The 21,887-nt window shown below is 37.3% G+C and overlaps 1 protein-coding gene across 1 annotated transcript in view; it reads right to left on the bottom strand.

The window, feature by feature from the left end:
- The window catches only part of Sgcz (sarcoglycan zeta), a 781,436-nt gene extending 759,789 nt beyond the window's left edge, over window positions 1-21,647 (bottom strand). The window contains exon 1 of the mRNA XM_050147376.1: window positions 20,868-21,647. Coding sequence (XP_050003333.1) covers window positions 20,868-20,906 — 39 coding nt within the window. The 5' untranslated portion in view covers window positions 20,907-21,647. The remainder of the gene's footprint in view (window positions 1-20,867) is intronic.
- Window positions 21,648-21,887: the final 240 nt, after the last annotated feature.

Genomic DNA, 21,887 nt, shown 5'->3' with positions numbered 1-21,887 from the left:
TTCTACGCATCTTGTGAAGCGAGTGAACCCATAGTTTATGATTACTAGAAGTCTTTACTAAAGAGGAACATTTTCTAATTTCCCAGGCTAGCAAGCATTTATTGACAAAGAAAACTAGTTAAGCATTACAGATTTAGGTGTTTTTAACAAAGAAATAGTGTGCTCCTTTTGTAGAGTCAGCTATACTGTGACTCAGAAGAACCCAGCTTTAAACTCACCTGCTACAAGTGTGGGTTATTTGGAAATATGCCCATGTTTAATTCCTCTGACTTCTGGAAGCTCTACCACATTCACTTCAGTCTTTTATCCTTCCTTTGGTTTCTCCCTCTTGTTGATTTCATTGTTATTTGAGAAGAACTTCACACCTGCATGTAATGTGTTTTCATTAAAATCTACCCCCATTCCATTCCCTTTGATTCCTCCCCTTTTTCTGCTACCACCCTTCCTCCTTCCTAACTTCATTTCTTCTCTTTTCTTTAAAAAAAAAAAAAGGCACTGAGTCCACGTAACGCTGTTATATATGCATGGCTGTATGGCCCTGTATTGGAGCACTGATAGCCTTTTAGAGACTTCATTTTGAAGAAAACTTACCCCACCCCAGGAGCTACTAATTACCAATAGCTTCACAGCAAAGAGTGGGTCTCCCTGGGCTCCTTCCCATTGCAGAATGGAATAGTGGTTGCTTTGATTTCAGGCAGGTCTTCTACATGCAGTTCTAGCAGTTACGAGTTCATTCCCAATTTTACATACCAAGTGATACCAGGTGACACATATATATTGTCTACCTTTCAAAGGAAAACTGAAACACTGAAACCGGCATTAAAATCATTCTCAGTGAGTAAATCAAGTGAAGAATTGAACACAAACGCAGTTAGTTCTTTTTCCTAAATTCTAAAGTAATTATTATAAAACAAACAGGAGTTATGATTTTTATTTATTTATTTATTTATTTTATAAAAGGACATGCAAAATAATAGTGTCAAAAACATATACCTTAGCCAAGCTGTCTGTTATTTAAATCATTTCAGAAGCTGCTTTACGGGAAATTCCATAATCCCAATACCATTTCTTTCATTAAATGTTTTGGATGTTAATACCCATTGAGCTTTATTTGACTCTTTTAATTTTAACTCAACCAACTTTAATGTGTCTGTGAGTATGTCATTCAAATAATGTCTAGTATATTAGCTAATCAAAATTAAATTTGAAATCCAAAACCTCTGTGCAGCTCCTAATTGCTTCTTAGGTTTTGCCAGAATATTTTCTCATGCCAGACATGCACGTCTTTCTATGCAATCTCACCCTGGCTCCCTGCATAGTAAGGAGCTCACATTATAATTTATCTTCCTAAGGGAGGAATATTCCTTGTAGAGGTCACATTTAAGAAACATCAGACATGAATCTTGAACACTTTGACTTCACTTCCCCTTTCCAAGATAATTGCCCATCCAGGCTGCTGAAGGAGCAATTTTAAGGATATAATCTCGCAATCGGTCTTTAGGGATGCTACAAGCAAATGAAAACAGCAGACTCGATAAGAAAGGAAGAGCAGGTGTTCCTTCAATTAGAAGGGAAAGAGAAGTTTCAGATAATGAGACTATGATGAAAACTAGTGGAGGATACAACAAATAAAACACAATGTTAAGCTTGATTCTCTTCCCACATGCTCATCTGCAGGCGTCTTTAATTAAATGAGCAAGTTAGTTTGCATCTTTTAACAGTCAATCTCAAAACAAGTCCCTCTTTTCATCTTTAAGTAATGACAATATAGATTGCTGAATATGTAAAACACTATAGGAAATTAGTTTACAAGTCTCTTACTTAACTGAAGTGGATTGCAGCATCCCATGGTTATGAAAGACACAACAAACAGCACCTTTGCTCTTAAAATATAGATATGTGAATGTTATGCTTCTATATGGTATTATGCAGACTTTGTGAAAATGCATCTATACAGATCGCCTGTGTTTTCTTTTACGTTAATACGCATTGATAAGGTATCCCCAAAAAGAAAGTTGATTAATGCCCCCCAAAAATAACGTTACCCAAATAAAACAATTAGATTCTTGATGAACTATTTATTATGATTATTGCTGTGTTGTTTGATGAGAAGCCTGGATGTCAGATTTCTGAAGCACCTGTACAACTAATACATCAGGGTGTCAGAGGCCAATGGACATGAGAGAATTGTGAAGATTGCCATGTTTTGTTTTGTTAAGGAAAATGAAGGCTTCCCTTTCTATTAAGGAAATAGAAGCCACTGTATTCTAAATAATAAAACTTCAATGAGTAATACAAACAGAACTAAAGCTTCACTACAGCAAGCTGACTACTGTGCTAAATCCTGACCAGTCTGAGGGTGCGAAGGGAGATGCCTATCAGTCATTAGACAGCCATGTATACCTTCACTAGCCATACATAGATGATGCTCATTTTCTAAATGAAAAGTTTTGAGTCATCTCTGTGTAAATTAAAGGAGTGATAAAATAGTAGAAACTGTAGTCCAGTGATAGAAACGTTAATTTTCCTTCCTTCTACTTCAGTGTCAAGAAAGTATATTCGCCAGTGCCCTGAGCCTTCTTTCATTGCCAGAGCCCCTCCTCTGTCCTTGCCAGTTCAGGTAAGATTGGCATGATGTAACAGCAGATCTCATGAATAGCACATCTACTATCCTACGCTTTGCTATTAACTGACTTCATTCTCTGTTACTGTGGTTGAAAAAGAGGCCATTTCCACTTTGAAGAAAATGTACTTTTATCTGCTAATTTCATTTATTCCTAAATAACTTCAAAGCTAAGAATAACAGATAGCACCATATAGATTCTTTAAAACATACTGAATTTCCAGAAAATTATCAAGTATATGCATATCCCTGCTATTAACAACTCACCGTTAAAAAACAAATAGAAAAGATTTGGTTACATTCCCTCAGAATGTCAAGTACCTTTAAACAAGTACAAACACAAGGTATGCTCACCTTAGTCACAACTGCAGTAGAAACAGTTACCAGCAGCCAGAGTGGCAGAACTGAGAGAAAACAAAACCACGTATTCTTGCTTTTTTTTTTTTTCTAGCCTGCTACAATAAAGGTAAAGAAAGATTTTTGGCTACAGTTACAGCTAAATATGGAATCAAGGCAAGAGAAATTGCACAGGAAAGATTCCTACTGGCAAGTTCAAAGTATTTGGTCGGGAAGAGGGGCACAGACGGATTCTGTCAACTTTTCAGACATCACGTCTCGCTTCTGTATTTGCATTTTCACAAAATCAGCAGGTTAAGAAAAATTGATCAGTGTAGTAGCTGGCATTTTTTACTACAAAGTAAATATGGGAATTATACTAACTAAATTACCATTTATTTTTTAAAATTTCAGTGATAATTTTCATTTCAGTTCCATAACCAAAAGCAGGACTTAGCAATACAAACTCTGTCAAGCAGGGAAAGAGACTTGGTTCCTGTCTCAAATCTCAGACTGGACCAACGAGCAAGACCCATCAGGTCCTACGGCATGTCTTTGAGTTTTTGTTTGTTTGTTTTCAGGAATTATTTTCCACTAAGAATTTTTAAATGTAAGCAAATATAACAGAATCTGTCTGCTTTGGCAAACCAAAAGATAAACTTATCTCACATAATCTCCATAGGCAAAGCAAAGCCGTTAGCAGTAAAGCTTCATAAGCAAAAACTCTATGAATTGCAAAAAGATACATATACAGCCAACAGACAGAATTAGTTTTACTTTGGTAAGTATACACACAGCAAATACTATGATGCTAGAATGGAGGAAACACCTTGGAAGGTAGGTTTGGAAGAAAAGGATGTCAAGATTGCCTTTGGCTACCTAGTAAGTTCAAGGTCAGCCTGTCTCAAAAATTCATAAATAAATAAGCAAAATCCCTGAAAAATATAACTCATTTGTCATGCTATATAAAAATATTTTAATACAAGGTCCTTTTTTACTCGGAGTTCTCTCTTTCTCTGTGGGCTGAGAAATTTATTTTTAGTATGCAACTTTTCTTAAGTTCCTTGTGGAAGACATAAAAATTTGAAATATCTCCTGCTCTTGGGATCTTTTCCTCCTGTTGTGTTGTCTCTGTCTGAGTGAGGGTTGTTGCCTTATCTCATTTGTATCTTGTTTTGTCCTGCTTTGCTTTTAGCTCTTGGAAGCCTGCTCTTTTCTAAAGAGGAAATGGAGGGAGAGCAGATCTGGGAGAGGGGGGGAGATTGGTGGTGGAGGGGGTGGTAGGAGGAGTGGAGCGAAGGGAAACTGTGGCCAGGTTGTGTGTGAGAGAATAACCTATTTTCAATTAAAAAAAATAAAATATCTCAAAAACCAGCATTTCTAAAAGAATTTATATAAAATTTCTTTGAGAGCTATATATGGTAAAGCAGATTCTGTGCCCTATTAGAAATAAATAAAATACCAAATGTGAGACTAGTTGAGCGCAAAAGTAGTGAAACTTGGTGAGATGTGAAATGAGATTTTAATGCATGCAAAACACATCCCAATGCATATTTTTAGGTGGGAGCTGATTGACTTTTCTTGGTGTTTAAAATTAAAAGCTGCCTTTAGGCAGTTAAGAACCTTTGGAGAGCATTTGATATTGCTAAACTCAAGCACTTAGGTTTAGTCCTACCACGGAGCTGTGCAAAGACCGAAGTCTCATCCCGGGACATCTTTCAGGGTGGCTGTGTGCCAGTTCTGTCCCACAGAGCAAGTTCATCAAATTCTCTTCCCAGGTGAACCCGCCTCCATATACTATGGGAAATGTGTTCACCTTTTCTATGCCCTCTTCAGGTTTTACTCATCTTCCTTGACCCTCTTGACCAGTATTTAACGATAATAATGGAATAATAACTAATACATGGATAGATGGTTCTGTGCTAAACATTGGTGACTATAGTCAATAACTAACTTACTAGAAGGTATAATTGCTAGTCTCAATTTACCCCTGAAGTCAATGACATTTAGAAATGCTAACTATCACATCAAAAGTCACACAGCTCAGAAGGGGAGGCTGCAATGAACTCGTGTCTCTGTAGCTCTATAACTGAGCAAAAATAAAGAAGCCTTATAATTGGAATCTCAAAACCTGAATTACTTTTCTCTGTCAATGAGTAGATGACAGCTCATTTTGCTCTCAAGGTCTTTATGAGTTAAAAAGAAGTTTTTAAAACTCCCTATGCTGAAATTACACTTTACTCAATAACCGCATATTAAATGCTCTAATACAAGATACTTGTCTAGGTAGGAGAATATCAGCATAATATATAATAGTCATTGCTCACTACTTAAATTCATTTTTCAGTGTTTAACAGTCTATGGACTTTACTCAAAGATCATATGTATGGATTATTGTCATGATATGTCTTTTTATAAATTTCTCTTTTATAGATTTAAGACAGTTTGCCTTGATAAGTTCTTTAGAGCCACGGAAGCATGTGATTTGAAGAAAACACAAGCTAACAATCTTGCTTGTATGACCTAGGTTAAATAGATTGTTAACAGTGCAACGCACCGACTCTGATGCTTGTGTGTGGAGTTCCAGCTGTAGATTCCGCTTTCCCATGCTATCGTTTATCTCGTATAATTTACTGGTCCAGAATAATAAATGCCAAATTCAATCACTGTCATCCAGGAAGGACATACTTTGCTTTTCATGACTCTCAGCCTGTGGTGGGATTTAATTCAGGATGTTGTGCCTTTATTCGTATCATATTAAGTGTCTTATGAAAGAGCGCCAGTATTATGAGGAGCCAGAGTAGGTCACTGATTGATATGAATGCTGAATCATCTCAGCCTCATCTAAATGAATGTTGAATGAAACAAGAGGTTTAACAGAGAAGAACGCTGTGCAGGACATACAAACTACTTGTATGGCATATTTGTATTGATATCATGATGACTTTGTGTAGGAGGAAAACACAGTAAGGTCAGTATTGGAAAGCAATTTTCATCCAAGGTAATTCACTCAACAAATGTTCATCAAATGCAAACTATTTCAAAGACAATTTTACGTACCCAGGGTGAATATTTTTTCAAGTGTAAACTTAATCTAATCAGGCAGTGGTGGCAGGTGGATCTCTGTGAGTTTGAGGCCAGCCTGGTCTACAAGAGCTAGTTGCAAGACAGTCTACAAAGCTACAAAGAAACCCTGTCTCAAAAAAAAAATTCAAGTGTATTGTAAAATTAATCTAGGTTAGTTTGAAAATGACTATATAAGCAAAAGCTTTTTGTCTCTTAATTGCATGTCCATGCTATATCATTGTAACAATGGATACAGAAAGACCTTAAGATCACTTAGAGACCAAATAACAAGCAAGTGCCTAAAAAATATATTTAGCAATCAAAATCAGAGAGAAATCACACGACTCAGTATCTAAACGATATGCTAAACCTAGAAGTTTTTGAGAAATTAGCATATGTAAAAGTGGCATTTCCAAAGTAATGAGTGAAGATAAGATGAATCAGAGAGAGAAGATGGATGTTATCAAAATATAGTATAAGCACATATAGAAACATCACTGTTAACCCCTTTATATAATTAATATATACTAATAAAATACAATTGGTCCACTTTATAGTTTGTTTAGATAAATTGATACTAATATACACACAGTCCCACTCCAATCTGTCTGCTATCTAGTTCTCTTCCACTAAATGTAAGGATGACACATAAAATAGCAAGCATATTTTCCTTAACACTGGTCTTCTACTGGAGCGGCTAACTGGACCAACAGAAAAGAGAATATAGAGACATCAGAGCTTCAGGCTATAGAAAATAGAATGATTCTATTCCTAGGACTAATCCTCTGGGCAATTTTTATTATAACAAGTCAAGTGCTAAGCATTTAGTTTCTGAAATATACAGACACAACTAGAGGAGAAGGTCTTAGAAAAATGAATAAACATTTTAGATAGCAATTGTATTTTCTCCAGGAATTCAAAGCCAATATTTGTGTTTGTATATGTTTGTGTATGTGTGCTTGTGTGTATGCATATGTGTGTATGTGTTTTGCGGATTAGTCTGTATGTGAATGTGTATAAATAAATTACAAAAGAAGCATTATTCTATTAAAGAAAAGCAGTGGTTTTTAACCAACAATTAAAAGCAATGATGTCATAAAGAAAAGATAGGTAAAGTTGATCATTGCTGGTGTTCAATTTCAGTTGCAAATGACTAGATCTTAATAAGCAGGTAGTGTAAGAACCCTCCAATCTAAAATAATTATGAAAATTTGAGTCAGTTGGGGAACCTGTTTTTTCTCTGAAGGCAAGCTATGATAGAATCCTAACTATACTACCACATGAGTTACTTTCCATTTTATAAACACCGAGGCTCTACCTTATAATACCTAAAATTCTCCTAGCCTGTGGCTAATATAAAATTGAGTTAAAACAGGATGGCTTGTCTCTAATTTCAGAAAACAGACTCACAGGTTTGGACTCTAGAAAATAATTTCAATGAAGGCCATGTGTTACAGAAACAAAACAAAATTCTAAAACTCTGCTACGTAATGGGATTTTGCAATAAGAAAACTCACAGCCACAAAAATAATTCCTACAATGTCTTGGCGTACAACACTTCATAACTTGGAGACAGAAACTCAACGAGGAAATTTTTCCACTTGCCCAAAAACTTCTTGTGCCATCACCCAATGGTAATGAACTTCAAAAAAGCCTGGATATAAGTAACTAGTCATTACTCATTGGCAGTAAATACTATGTTTGCCTCATTTAACTCGTCTGTTGGACTAAGTTAACAAGCAAACCAAAGATCAAGCTGAAAAAAATAATATTTCCTCCTAAAATAAAAACTCCAATCTTCCTTCAATTACTGCCAAAATGTCAACAAAAAATAACAAATATATTTCATAATTAATTTTTTAAAAAATGCATAAAAAGCAAGAAAATAAACCTAATGGACAGGTATGGGACAAGCTGGGGGGAAACTGTTCATGCTTTAAGAAAACTCAGAACATATAACATTATTGACTGTATGCTGTTCTTAAAGTCATATTTAACATGCCCTAGAAGAATATTTATCATGTAAGGCTAGAGAGAGATCTCAGCAGTTAAGAGCACTGGCTATTCTTCCAAAGGATCAGGTTTTAATTTCCAGCACCTACGTGTGGTTCAAGGTGGATTATAACTCCAATCCCAGAGGAATATGCCACTCTCTTCTGGCCTCCACCATTGTTAAAGGTACATAGTATGCAGATACACACGCAGGCAAAACACTCATACACATTAAAATCATTTTTAAAATGTTTATAAAAGTATTATACAGCAGATTCCACTCTCTTTCTCACTCACTCTCTGTTCTCTCATTCTCTCTGTCTCCCACAGTTAACCTAAAATGTATGGTGCAGTGTACAATGTGCAGGAATACAAAGGAAGAAAAGAATTGTATCTTCCTCGGGTTATTGATCAGTAAGAAGAAAATCCATTGGCAAAGAACGAGAAATGTGTTCCAGCAAGTGCATAGGCAGTATTATAAGATAGAGAGAGGAAATTCATGATCAAGAAGAAATGAATTATTTAGTGAAGTTTAGGAGCTGAGAACATCCCAGGGAAGTGCAATGTCAACATTGTGCTGACTTTGCTGTATCATGCTGAAGTGTGGGAATTAAAACAAATTATCAAAAGAGAATAAAAAATAAAATTTAAACAGATAAGAAATGGACTATTGTCTTATTCTTAAACGAATATGTAAAAATGTAGAATTGTGGGTAGCTTGGGCATAAGCTACTTGAGGCTAGTCAAAGAAGTAGGAAAATCATAGATAGGCTATTAGCCCTTCTTGCCAATCATTTTCATAGAACACTGCAGGTTGTTCTTAGCATACGTCTTCCATAAGAATTTCTACTTTGTTCTATGCAAGTCTATATTACTTTATGCCAATAAGCCACATGACCACTGCCATAGAACACACAATTAATTCTAGCTTCTACTAAGGAAATGTATAAAATAAGGAACTAGCAGAACAGGTTTATTTGGAGTCAGTCATATTTCAAACCCAATGCCTAGAATCACTGACAATCTTCCAGAATAGCCTTGCTGCTGACTTAGCTGACTAACTGTGTTGGCAAAGGATCTTTAGCCCAATTTAAGAAGACAAAGCTCTCAAATTTTCAGAAATGCATAATAATTTTAATGGTAAGGTCATTGATTATTATGCCTAAAACATAGAAAATCAGCTAAGCAAATTGCCAAGGTTTAGGTCTTTGTGAACTTTAACACAAGAATTTCATCAAAACCGTAAATAATAAAAATATGTGGGTTTTTTTTAAACTTCAATTTGATCAGTCTTGTCAAAGCTAATAATTGGCTGCTGTTAGGACTAGTTTCCAGAGATCATCTTTTATTCCTTTTATAAAACACCCTCAGGCATTTCCAGAAATGTCTAAATCCTTTCCTACCAAGACTCAGGGCCAGCCTTTGTGCTCCAATATCTAGTCTGTCCAAACTTACTTCAAGTTAACTCATTTAAAATTAAAAAGAAGAAAAGATTGTATAAATCTCTTGGCAGGGATTCTGACCCAGTTCCTTAGAGTAATCTCATTTTTCGTACATTCCGTTTGCTGCAGTGACCACCAGCACTACAAGAGCTCTACACATGATTCTCAGGAGAGGCTATGACAAATGAGGGGCTGTGGAGAAGTCTCATCGGAGACAATGAGAGGTTAAAGGGAGTGTTGAAACACGGAAAACTGGAGGATGGTACTGAGGACACACCTCAGATGGAGTTCTTATACTGAAAAGGTAGTGAAACATCTAGACAGAACTTTCTAAAAGATTACCAAATTCCATGGCATGGACTGAGAAGGTCAAGTGAGATTTGGGACACTGAGTGTTCCTTCCTGGCTGCTATCCCTTTGTAGCTACCTTCAGTCATCCAAGATTGCCTACCAAGAGTGTGCAAGGAGGAAGAAACAAACGAGCAAGGACTAACTCGAAGAACATAGAAGTGTTAGAGAACAAACATGGAAGGCTTTTATAAAAGATTCTGAAAATGACAGGTCAGATCATTAAGAATCCCTATTATTCATACACATTTGAAAATATTCTACTGTCAAACCCTCAATAAGAATTCAATAGTGAAAAAAAAAAAGAATTCAATGGTGTATATGCCAGAGCTCGAAGACTTATATCCAATAATCTTACAATGGATCATATGTCTTTTAATGTAAAATTTATACATTGGATCATTTAAATCAAAGAGGAGAATATAACAGAGAAAGATGTTTGGTGGAATAGGAGCAATGTTTCTTCTGTTAGCTTTTGTAGTGACTTAGAATCCTTCTCTTTGGGAGAAAATGTAAGCTCCAGTAAACATTTGTAATTTTTCACTGACTTTTCAGCTTATTATCTTGCTGGGTTTAAACTCAACTACTATTTGTCAATAACTTAACAAGTAGAACATGCTCTTTCAACCTTTGAATTCTGATTTTTTTCTGTGTATGCTGGAAAGGAATTTCATAACATTGAAAGATTACCGCTTACAAATTGAGTAAATAGCTTATCTCACTAAGCATAGTAGACAGAAATCTTAGTCTAAACGTGTTTTCAGATGATGATATAATGGCAAAAGTCTATTTATGTCAGAGTAAAATACATTACTTCTGTATTATCTATAGAACTTTAACATTCCTGCTTTTTCAATTGTCCTCTCAGAAGTTTCCAAAACCCACTAGAAGTGTATATGAAATGCATTTTAGTCAAAGTAGTCACAACTTGTATTCAAATGTTAGACATTCTGAAGTCAGGTGCCTTGTAAGTGACTTGGAAGTGTATGAAATATACTCTGCTCCATTATCACAAGGCAAAAAATATGTTCAACTGATTCCACTGTGTGTCGCATATTATGTAATTATTAAATGCCCATGACTTTTTTCAGGAATGATTTAACGAAAGGCCTTCTCATTAAGAGAACAAACATGAAACTGTTCACGCTTTGAACCATGACTCAGTCACATACGAACTTGGAAAAAAGTTAATGAGATGAAATAAAACCTAACTGTCTCTGTTGCTTAGAGCAATCGATGGATCAAAACATCAATTTTATAAAGTGGCTTTGAAAACAAACAAAATGCTGAGTTAGATGGGCCTATTTAGTTTAACATCTCATTAAACAATGTCTCCACACCAGATAAAAGTGAGGAGCCTTCTAATTTCATAGATTTGGCAATATGAGCAATTATTCTTCACAAAAGCCAAATTTAAAAGCAATGAGAAGTGAAACAGTGACTAATATCAGAATAAATTTGAATGAAAATGGTCCCAAACATCAGTGTTACTGATCAGACTGTCCAAGGGCATGCAAGGTTTCACTTTCTTTAAAGAGGCTCAGAAGTTCCTGAACTACGGCCCAGTGAGATCCTGCATGTGGCCTACCTGATAGGCACAGCGTTCTCATTTAACCTCTGTGACTCCAGTTTGTAGCTTCTGAAAAGTAAGAAAATTCCTAGAGGGCTGAAGCCTTTTGTAAGAGATGTATAATACCACGGCATGTTTTATATGACTAAAAACTTACACACCACATAGTCACTGCAATTTCAAGGATGTATACATTTGTTTATAGCACTTATTCTTTAAAGTATTTACAACTAGAAAACAAATCTCTATTCTGTGCCCAATGGTTAGATTGAGATCCATGTAGTTGTTAAAATGGAAATAAACATAAGCCTTTAGGGTAAATGCAAAAAGTATTAAAGTCAGCTATTAAACACTGTTGTTTTAGGACAAAACACCAGTTCTTAATGTTAAATCCCAAGCAGCTGCTTAGGAGCAGTGAAACTTACTTTGTCTTTAAAACTAGATAAAATATCTCATCCATCTAAGGGAGAGGTGGAAAGCTCAAATACAATTCTATAAATCTAGAGGTAAACAATCTATTTTCTTGGATTAGCTTTTTCTTCGGTTTGAGGTTTTTAAAACACCGAGAGGCACTGAGTAAATGCTGACTCCTAGAATCTCCAAGAGGAAGTATTTTCCCACTCACGACTTTGTTTTCATATTTCATGTTTCATAAGATCACTCTTGCCCATGGATGCTGATATTTTTGCTTCTACCCAAGAAAATTTCAAGGCTGTTTTTTATATTAGGTACATAATACCTTTCTTCCATAGGAGGATGTGAGATTACCAACAAAAGTGAAAATTAGAAAATGATCATATGTGAGCTAGTGTTTGAGTATACATGCCCTGAGCAAAGATGAATATAGTACTTTTATGACTTTCACTGCGTTAAGGTTTTCACTTCTAATTTTTTTCAGCTGTAACCCAGAATGTTTACGGCTGCTAGCCATTATCAATATCAATGAGGCAAAGACTAAGCAGGGTGCTTGTACAAGGGTAAGAAACATAATGAGGTCTGGTTCCCCATCCTTCTCTGAAGTTCATACCAGCTTCATACTGTGGACTTCTTGTCATACAAGCAGTCATACCATAGCAATGACAGGCACAGAACTGCTTTGAGAGAAGAATCTTCAAAAGGATGCCAACCAACAACACTGTTGGTGGAAGGAAAGGCGTCTAAGAAGTGATGCTCCTTCAACAGAAAATGTGTGGTATGCATTTAGTCAATCTGTTTGTCCTAGAAATACTCAGACTAAAAAGTCTTAGAAAATGCCCTCAGAAAGCATTAATGAATATTGATCTCTCATGAACATAAAAGACATGCCTTTCTGAAATAATATGTGACTATGCTTCTATGAGTATATCCATAGATGACTTTTTAAAAATTAGTGAAAATGTTAACAAAAAATTATGTCAAGAGCTGAAATCAAATTTATTTTATAGTCATATACTTAACTGTGTTAAATATGAAGAATTTCTAAGGAGATCTTTAGCTTTATTGTAAATTAAGTCATCCAGTGTTCATTTTCACAATTCTGCTTTATCATAAATCTAAGTGCATGATAATTCACATTTGCGTGCGTGTGTGTGTGTGTAATAATTTTAAGACAAACTGAATGTACAAAATCTGAGGTAGAGAACCCTTGTTGCAAATCAAATTCAGTTTATGGTCTTTAACAAAATCAAAATTGGTAGTAAGCAGATAAGTAAAATAATAGAGAAAATATACCAATTTATATAATTTATATAGGATCTAATTTTCTACATTTGTTTAAGGTTATGAAACTATCATCTTATTATTATTTATTATATATCATTAAAAAAACTTTTTGAGATAAAGTTTCATGTATTCTGGCTGTTCTAAAATTTACCGTGTAGCTGAGGATGACTTGACCATCTGATTCTACTGCATCTACCTCCCAATGACTGGGATTATTGGCATTTGCACATACCTAGGCCTCTATCACTTACTCTTGGGCTTCACTACTGCATGTCAAACTAAAAATAATGTAGCCCAAAGATTGGGGATGAACATAAGGTTTCTTTTCTAAAGGTATGTAGAGTGAAGAGCTACTCTGTATGAGAAGTAAACACGTTGATTGCAGCTCAAATGTCACCATTCACATTGGAAACAAGAATGTCGGAGAAAACCCTTTACTCCATGAACAACATCTTCCAAACATCTCTGGAGTTTAAACTACACGCAATAGCATAGATTTCAGAAACAGAAGACGTAGAACAGTGTCACTAATGCATTTTTCATTAACCGTTTGATTCTGAACACTTCATTTTTCTGAGCTACAGTTTTAAACCCCAAAATAAGCAGCTGATAGCATATACCTGGTTTGATGTTCAAATGAAATATTTGAATGATGGAAACAGTTATGTTACATTTATCGGTTTGAAAACAATTTTCTTTGAAGAAGATGCAAACATGTCATTTTCAAAAAGTACAGGTAGCAATAGACTCATAGACCAGAGAATTGAGAGAGCAGAGGCCCATGAGGTTTCTACCTTCTGCTTTTCCATCTTCCAGTTCGAGGTAGTATCTTTGTTGAATTGTGAACTAAGAGCAGGCAGAATAGGCAACAGTCCTAACCAGTGGTACTTCCGATTTATTAATTAAATACTGGAATTATTTTGAATGAACTTTTAAGGAAATTATTCAGCCACTGGTAAGAAAGATTAGAAGAAAACACTCCAGTAAACCCAATTCCCAACCCTAGCATTCTCTACCCTACCAAAGCTGAGAACTGTGAGGTCTGTGAGCCCTGCCCACAGAGCTGCCTCTAGTGTGCTACTGAGCCAGGATTTGAACTGTGTCTGGTTGTGTGAACAGTCATTGCAACCTACACCACAAAACTGGACCAAGCAAAGCTTCCAAGGCAGCTAGATGCAAACTGAGTGCTTGGAGACTTTTGGATATCTCTGGGTTCTAATATTGAGACTGAACATTTCAATTAGCAGCAAAGTCTCCATTTTAGCCCCTCCTTCTCTGATAGCCATTACCCTGGAAGTCAGAGTCTTTGTGCGTAGATATAGAAATATTTAACTTTTAAAGATGTTTAAAATTTTCATCTTGCTTAGAAGCATTTTGTGTTACCAATCTAACACCACAAATATATGGCCATGGTTTATAGTATTTTTATAGCGAACCTACAAAAACTTACTTAGGCATATATCAAGACAACTCCCAAGGTACAGTTTTGCTCTTGCTGTGTGTGTGTTTTTTTAATATTTAGAACATGAAGGATTGTGATGTGTTTCGGAGAAATACTCATCTTTTTTTGTCATTTTTTTGGTTAGCTTAGAATTCTCTATTTTCTCTCTTTGAAAATATAGGATCTCCCTTTACTCCTAATATTCATCCAAAATGGATACAGTCAAAGAAAAACACACATACTACTAAAATTAACATATTAAAATCTACCTCTTTTTAATGAGTTAGCGTTGACTTTGAGACATTCAAAGGCTAAAAATAATCTTAAAAACATGGGTAGTGTTGAACTATTAAGCTTATAAATTTTTATATATGGACATTTGCCCATCAAATCAGTCAAATTGTAAATGCACACACTCAAAAAATCCATAGAGATCTGAAGTAAAGCAAATGCTCATTTTCTTTATTACCTTAAAGCTATAAGCCTGCTGAATTGCATTTTAGTGAAATCCCAATACTGTATGAGAAATAAGTAACTAAATATCATATAAAAGGAATGCTCCAAAAAATGCACACTGATTTATTGTCTTACAACATTAAGCCATCTTGCAGAGCCATTATTTTGAGTCCATAAATCTTGAAATTTTTTTTTTTACTACTACTTCAAGTCTTGATGTATCTCTGGTAAAGGCCAGAGATCAGCAAAGCTATAATAGCCAGTAGAAACTTGGGATCTGAGCTTACTAATGACAGCAATTGACGGACACTTCTCAAATTGACTATACAATTCCCAACAGCAGTTGCTTCCTAATTCTCTCTCTGTCAATACTAAGTATGTTTCTTCCTTAAAGTTAAACCATAAATAATGTTTAACTTATATTACTTAAAGTTTATTTCATTTATATTAACTGCATTTCTGGATATATTTTTTAAATCAACATTATAATCCCTGAGACTCACATGGTAGAACTGAGTCCTATAAGTTGTTCTCTGACCTTTATTGATAGGAAGGCTGCTTGTTGGTTCCCGACTGCTCAGTCCCAAAATAATCACACAATAACTATATTATTTAAATCACTGCATGGCCCATTAGCTCTAGCTTCTTATTGGCTAACTCTTACATCTTAACCCATCTCCATTAATCTGTGTATCACCACAAGGTCGTGGCCTACCAGCAAAGTTTCAACATGTCTGTCTCCGGTGGCAGCTCCGTGGCTTCTTCTCACTCTGCCCTCTGTTCTCCCAGCATTCAGCTTAGTTTTCCCCACCTAGCTCTGTTCCCCTGTAGCTCTGCTATCGGCCCAAAGCAGTTCCTTTATTTATCAATGGTAATCACAGCATAGAGAGGGAAATCCCACATCAGACCTCCACATGTTCACCTGGAATTCACAAGCCATACTCTCTCTCTCTCTCTCTCTCTCTCTCTCTCTCTCTCTTTCTCTCTCTCTCTCTCTCTCTCTCTCTCTCTCTCTCACACACACACACACACACACACAAGCATATACACAGAATAAATAAGGAATTTAAAGACAAAAAGATTCAAAAGAACAAATGGTAATTCCTAGGCATGACAGAGATGGGAGAATTTTACTCTTCAATAATCAAACCACTTACTGAAATACCCTATATCTATCCTTATTCAGAAATTTCATTTTTGAATTAACAATAACATATGTGTGTGAAATATATATATGTATATATATATATATAATTCATCATGCTTTGATGTATGTATACGTAGTAAAATAACTAAATCTTAAATAATAAATTACATATATTATATTTTATAAATTTCAAATGTCTCATCATAAAAAATGAGATAAGAAACATGAATTAGCTTGATATTAAACACATACTTTTAAAACACCATGTTGTTTCCCATAAAGGCCTACAATTATTAATTAAAACAATATTAACTTTGAAAGTCAAAGTTAATTGCTACTAACTCTCTGGTTAGTTCTTTTTATCAAAAAGTTGTAATGGGATATAACTGAAGAGAAATTACATCTCCTGAGGATGTGAGAGAAGTCAAATAAGCCACTGTTCACATGTATGTTTCCTTATTCTCAACTAAAAAGTGTGAATATAAAAAGCAAGTTGCTAAAAATATGACATGTGTTGGAGAGTACTATTTTTCACTATGGAATGACTAACATAAAAATACCACCTACTTACACTCTTGCAAAGCCTCCCACACTGCAGCAAGCTCCACTTTTCTGGGCTGAGTGTCTTATTGATGAAACAAAAAATCATTTTTAGAATTCATCTAAGTGCCAGCTCTCTTATTTGATGCGATTGTAGACAAATGTACTATGGTGTTTGTTACAGACTGCTGCATCTTGGAATGAACCACTTGTTTAAATGGATGCAAGTTTTTGCTGGGCAATCATTTCCTTCCCATACAGTACTTTCCTAATGGCCTAATTGTATCATTCTGGGAGGGCTTTGCCTTGCCTATATAGGTCAAGTTTCAAGTTCTTAGCTGATGAAATTGTGCTCAATTTAAAGAGATAACATTAAGCAACTGTAGCCTACCTTTATTATATTATAAAAACAAATTATCCTTATTAAAAAGTTTGTTTATTTATAGCAGGATAAGCTAAATAGTTTACTATTTTGTTCTTAGAAATTTAAAATAGAAGCACTGTTCTCAGGCTATTCCAAGAGTAGAAAATTTTGTTTTGACTTCTAACCAGTTTTCTTCTTAAAGAGAATTTGAAAAGAAATAAGTAAAAGTTTAAATTCAACATCATTGTAAAACTGTACTAGTCTTGGAGGTTTTCATTATTCTGATCCTCAAGCAAAAATCAAATTATTCAAGAATGGATTATTAGCACTTTAAAGCTTAACTTTTTATATGTCAATACAAGAAAATAGAATTTGTCTTAAAACTCAATGCTCAAATTCTTTATCCTTATTCATTATCCTCAGTGTAATATATTTTAACATATGCACTTTGGGCATCAGTGGTGCTCTGTTCTGTGATGTAAGATAAGCTGTTTGAGAGGGAGAAACCGTATAGCTCAGTACAAGTCAGAATTAATATAAGCATGTCAACTAGGCAGAGGCACTCAGTACCCTGAAACTAGAACTATTCCAGGGCTGACGATACTCTTCCTAATATCAATATTTATTAACCCCCACATTTCCAAAGCAACAGCCCATATTCTAGGTTGTTTGATGTTGTCTCTCCTTTAAAACAAATACCGAGGCAAAACCCAGAGCCAAGTTTATATATTCAAAAAGAAACAGATCAAAGGGAAAAGAACAAACCACAACTCTTCGGCTGGGAACTGGATCCCTTTTCACCACTGGTTTGTTTCATCAGTGACATGTATGTAAAACAGAAGAGGAAAATAATCTTGCCTTCATTAGCAAGCTTCACATGCATAACTTTTGCTCAATTATCCACTAATAAATCCTTTAATGTGCATGCAATATTTATGATAATGATAGCAATGATTTCATATCTAATTGTTGAGGCCAGTCTTTAGTATTTCAAGTTGGGGCAGAAAACTTTATTTGCTTCGCAACATATAGTAAATACCATTGCCCACACTCATAGCATAAATATGTACATGTACATGGGTATTTTTGTCAAATGACATAAAAAACAATTTACCCTGAAATAAAAATGATGAGTAACACAATATCCCTTTCTTAAAACCTGAGCTTGACAGCTGCATCTAATAATTCTGATGATTTAACATAGAGCTAGATTAGATTATTATACTATTTCATCCATTTGTTTTGTTTTTTCCTAATCCCTGCAAACATCTTCCAGTACTTTAAAGCATCCTCAAAACTAAAGTTTATGTAGTTTTGCCTTAGTAAAGTTATCATTAGGATAAATGGGTTAAAAGAGAAAAAGTCAAAACAGCAAATACTGCTTCCAAATAAGTGTCCTCAGCACTTTAATCCTTTTCCCTCTCCTCATCGCAATGGGGTTTTCTTGTATAAAGCCATCATAGAATAACTTGAACCGAAGTAACCTGAGAAACCCAAGTCAGTGGGTGCTCCTATAAGAAAGCGATCCATCCCAACAAGCGATGTCACCACAGACCACATGATTTTCAGAGGTTAAATATTCCAAAGGTAGGGTCAAAAGCTGACAACACAGATTTACTCGATACATCAACTGTTTCCTAGTAAGGCTTGACCGCAGAGCCTTGCTTGTCAGCTTAGACCCTCATAGAACTATGCCCCTGTTACAACTTATTACCATCTTCAATAGAACTTTTCTCCTAGCATGCCTCATTTGTCCCCCAGTCATCATCAACACTCTCTTTGCACCATTGCCTTCTAGTTCTCTATCCATGGCAATACAGTCTAGTACACCGTGGCTGTGAGAATCACAAGCTAGGGTATAGTAGCATCAAACTTAAGTTGTGGTCATTGACTAACAGCAGACAAGTTTTCACAATGGGCATGCTGTTTTGGTTCTATTAACAATGTATGTCTGTGTGTTCGGGAATTCATCATTAGGAACCTAAGGGGTGTTATGGGGAATGATAGCTCAAATCGTGTAAGAAAATGTTCTCCTCTGTTCTATACCTTATTGTTAGCAGAAAATAGAAATAAAAAATAGCAATTACCCAGCTCTTTATATTATACACATCACATTCCTGTGTTCTTTTTAAGTAAAGCCTACTCCCTCTTCTGAAATACAAGGGTGTTTGGGGACTATAGCAAGAGATCTATTCAAATACAAGGCCATGTGTCCTGTCTTGATACAATACAGAGGTAACAGGACTTTTCCATCCAGGCCAAGGTCTATTGATTGTGACCTTGGCCAAGGCACAGAAACTTGTTTGCCAACTTTAACTAGAACATTAAATCTGCCTCTTGCCCACTTCACGTCCTCCAAGGAACCCAGGAGCTTGGATTGAAGTGTTGTCTAAGCTGTCTTCAAACAGCTCAGACTCCCTGGAGCTACATACACAGGCAGTCACCAGAGGGCTCTAAGTTCTACCAGTTTCTATCCTCATGTGGCTCGGGAATCACCAGGAGACATGAGGACCCACTGCAATGCACACGCTTAGTGACTCATAGGGAGAAGACAGGCTGCAGGGGATTTCCCAGCCCTGAGCCAGCCTCTTCAGCAAACCCATTTCCCTGACTCTTCTTAACAAACCTCTCTCTATTGGTCAGGTTTCCCCAGCAGGTAGGGATATCGGAAAAGCCCTTACCTGGACAAAGTCCTAACGTGTAAATCTCTAACAAAAAAAATGCCCCCAAGAAGAATGGTAGTGTACAAAATGCCCGGAGGAAGAGTAGGATGGATAAATATGTACCTACGTATGTATGTATGTACATATATAATTATTTAATGCTCCAGAATCTTTTCTTTTCAGCATTATCATCTACAAGTGAGCGGGACATTTAAACTATTTTGCGATTTGTTCATTTTAAAGTTCTTTCTTTCTTTTTACACCGGCCCTGCAGACAGAGATAACCACCAGCAGAGTGGTAAATTGGTAGCCTAAGTGCTTTTGGGCCACTTCAGGACTGGGAAGGGGAAGGGACAAAAGGGCAGGCACTACATGGAGTGCAGCAACAGACCAAAACGGGGTCTTGGACCCGGGAGGCTGGGCGGGGAGGGGCGCCCCGCCTTCTCCAGACTTGCTTCCACAGGCGTCTCCCCTTCCCCAGTTCCTCAGACTCCGCCTGGTTACAGGATTAGGAGGTCTGTCTGTACAGCTGGTGAAGACAGGCCAGCAGGGGACCCCAAAGTCTCTCCTCTCTGCCCTCCCTCCGCAATAATTACCACCCCTTCGCGCCCAAGGCAATGGCCATCAAGAGAGAAATGGTGTGGGCGGCGGTGGGAGGAAGGGTCTCTGCCTACTGGTGGCCACAAACACCTCTGTGCTGCGAATTTGCGAACGGAAACAGGCTGTTCCGATGTCGCGCGGGGGCAGGAGTGGGACAGGAGAGCGACGAGAGGGGACCAGAGGCAAAGTGGCCGCGCATCTCGGACAACTTTGCCGGGAAAGCGGGCGACCTCGAGTAGAGATAGGGCGGCCTCCACCTCCGCGGACCACGTCCGGACACCAATGAGCCTCGGGTCCTATAGTCCAGATGCCACTGTCACCCGAGAGGAGAGCACCGGGTGGCCTCCAGCGGGAGCAACCACGCGGAGGGCAGCCCCGCGCGGGAGGGCAAGGGACAGCCGCCTGCGTCTCCGCGGCCCTGGGAGGGCGCTGCGCCGGGGGATACCCCGCCCCAGATGCCCCCTCGCCGTCCCGCGGGACCGGCGACTACTCCAGCGACGCCGAGAAGCCGCGAACAGAGCCCGGGATGCTAGCGCGGCAGAGCGGAAAGCCAGCGCCGCAGCCGCAGGACCACGTACCTTGAGCTCCTGGATGTCCAGGTCCGTGGATCTATCCATGGAGCGAAACTAAAGGAAGTGGAGAGGAACCGGCCAAGTTGCTCCCCGAACCGATCTAGTCTTTTAGTTTCCAGCTGAAACTCAGCTTTATCCTCCTCCAAGCCCTGGCAGCTTCTCTCAGTCTCATTCTCCGTGGTCTCGCCGCCTCCGCCGGTTAAAAAATAATATAAATAAATAAATACTAATGGTAATTCACTTTGTTTTTACTTCTTCAAAGATTTAGGGACAGGTGATATTTACCGCGGTCCAACACGGCTCAGTCAGTCGAATCAGGCAGAGGAGGTTTTTAAAAAAAAAAAAATTCCACTCTATTTCAGATTATTTCTTCTTCTGCAATAAGCTTAGAAACCAGCGAGTTGCTGCATCCCAAGAAAAAAAGCTGCTTCCCTGGACAGCATCATGCGGCAAAATTCAAGCAAATGTGTTCAAACTGGAGAGAAGAGTATGTGATAAAAGCCTTCCTCCGTCAGGCGTACTCTGCTAGCTAATCTAGCACGCTGTGAGTCCCAGACATTAGCAATCATCAATTTCCCTGGCAAGATAACCGAATCCCCGAAGTCCTGCATAGACTTAAAAAAATGTCTTGTAGCTAAGAGGTTTTTCTCTCAGTGGGGAAAAGACGTTAACAAAGTCTGAAGGGACCGTTCTCCTTTGAAGGTTATGCTAAAAGAGTTGAGAGAATAGGAGGTGACTCCCACAGAGAGCAAAGAGGGAGAGAAGAGAGAGGGAGACAGCAATTTTCCTCCCGCTTTGCTGTTTTACTGGCCTTCACCACCAGGTGACTGACTTCACTTCTCCCTTCCCACAGCCAACACTAAGGGGATTTCTCTCATCTGTCAAAAAGCAACATTTCCTCTTCAGACAAATACAGTCGCTGGGTCTTAAAGACTGCCCTCTGTCCGGAATCTACTAGGTGACAGGCATTTTAATTCAATTCTGCTCTCCCAGCGTCTTGCTGGGAAAAGCTCTGGGAGACACAGG

This window comes from Alexandromys fortis, unplaced genomic scaffold (assembly GCF_014885135.2).
Source record: "Alexandromys fortis isolate MF-2015 unplaced genomic scaffold, M_Fortis_MF-2015_v1.1 scaffold_32, whole genome shotgun sequence".
NCBI lineage: Eukaryota > Metazoa > Chordata > Mammalia > Rodentia > Cricetidae > Alexandromys > Alexandromys fortis.
This window is presented reverse-complemented; position numbering and strand designations above follow the sequence as displayed.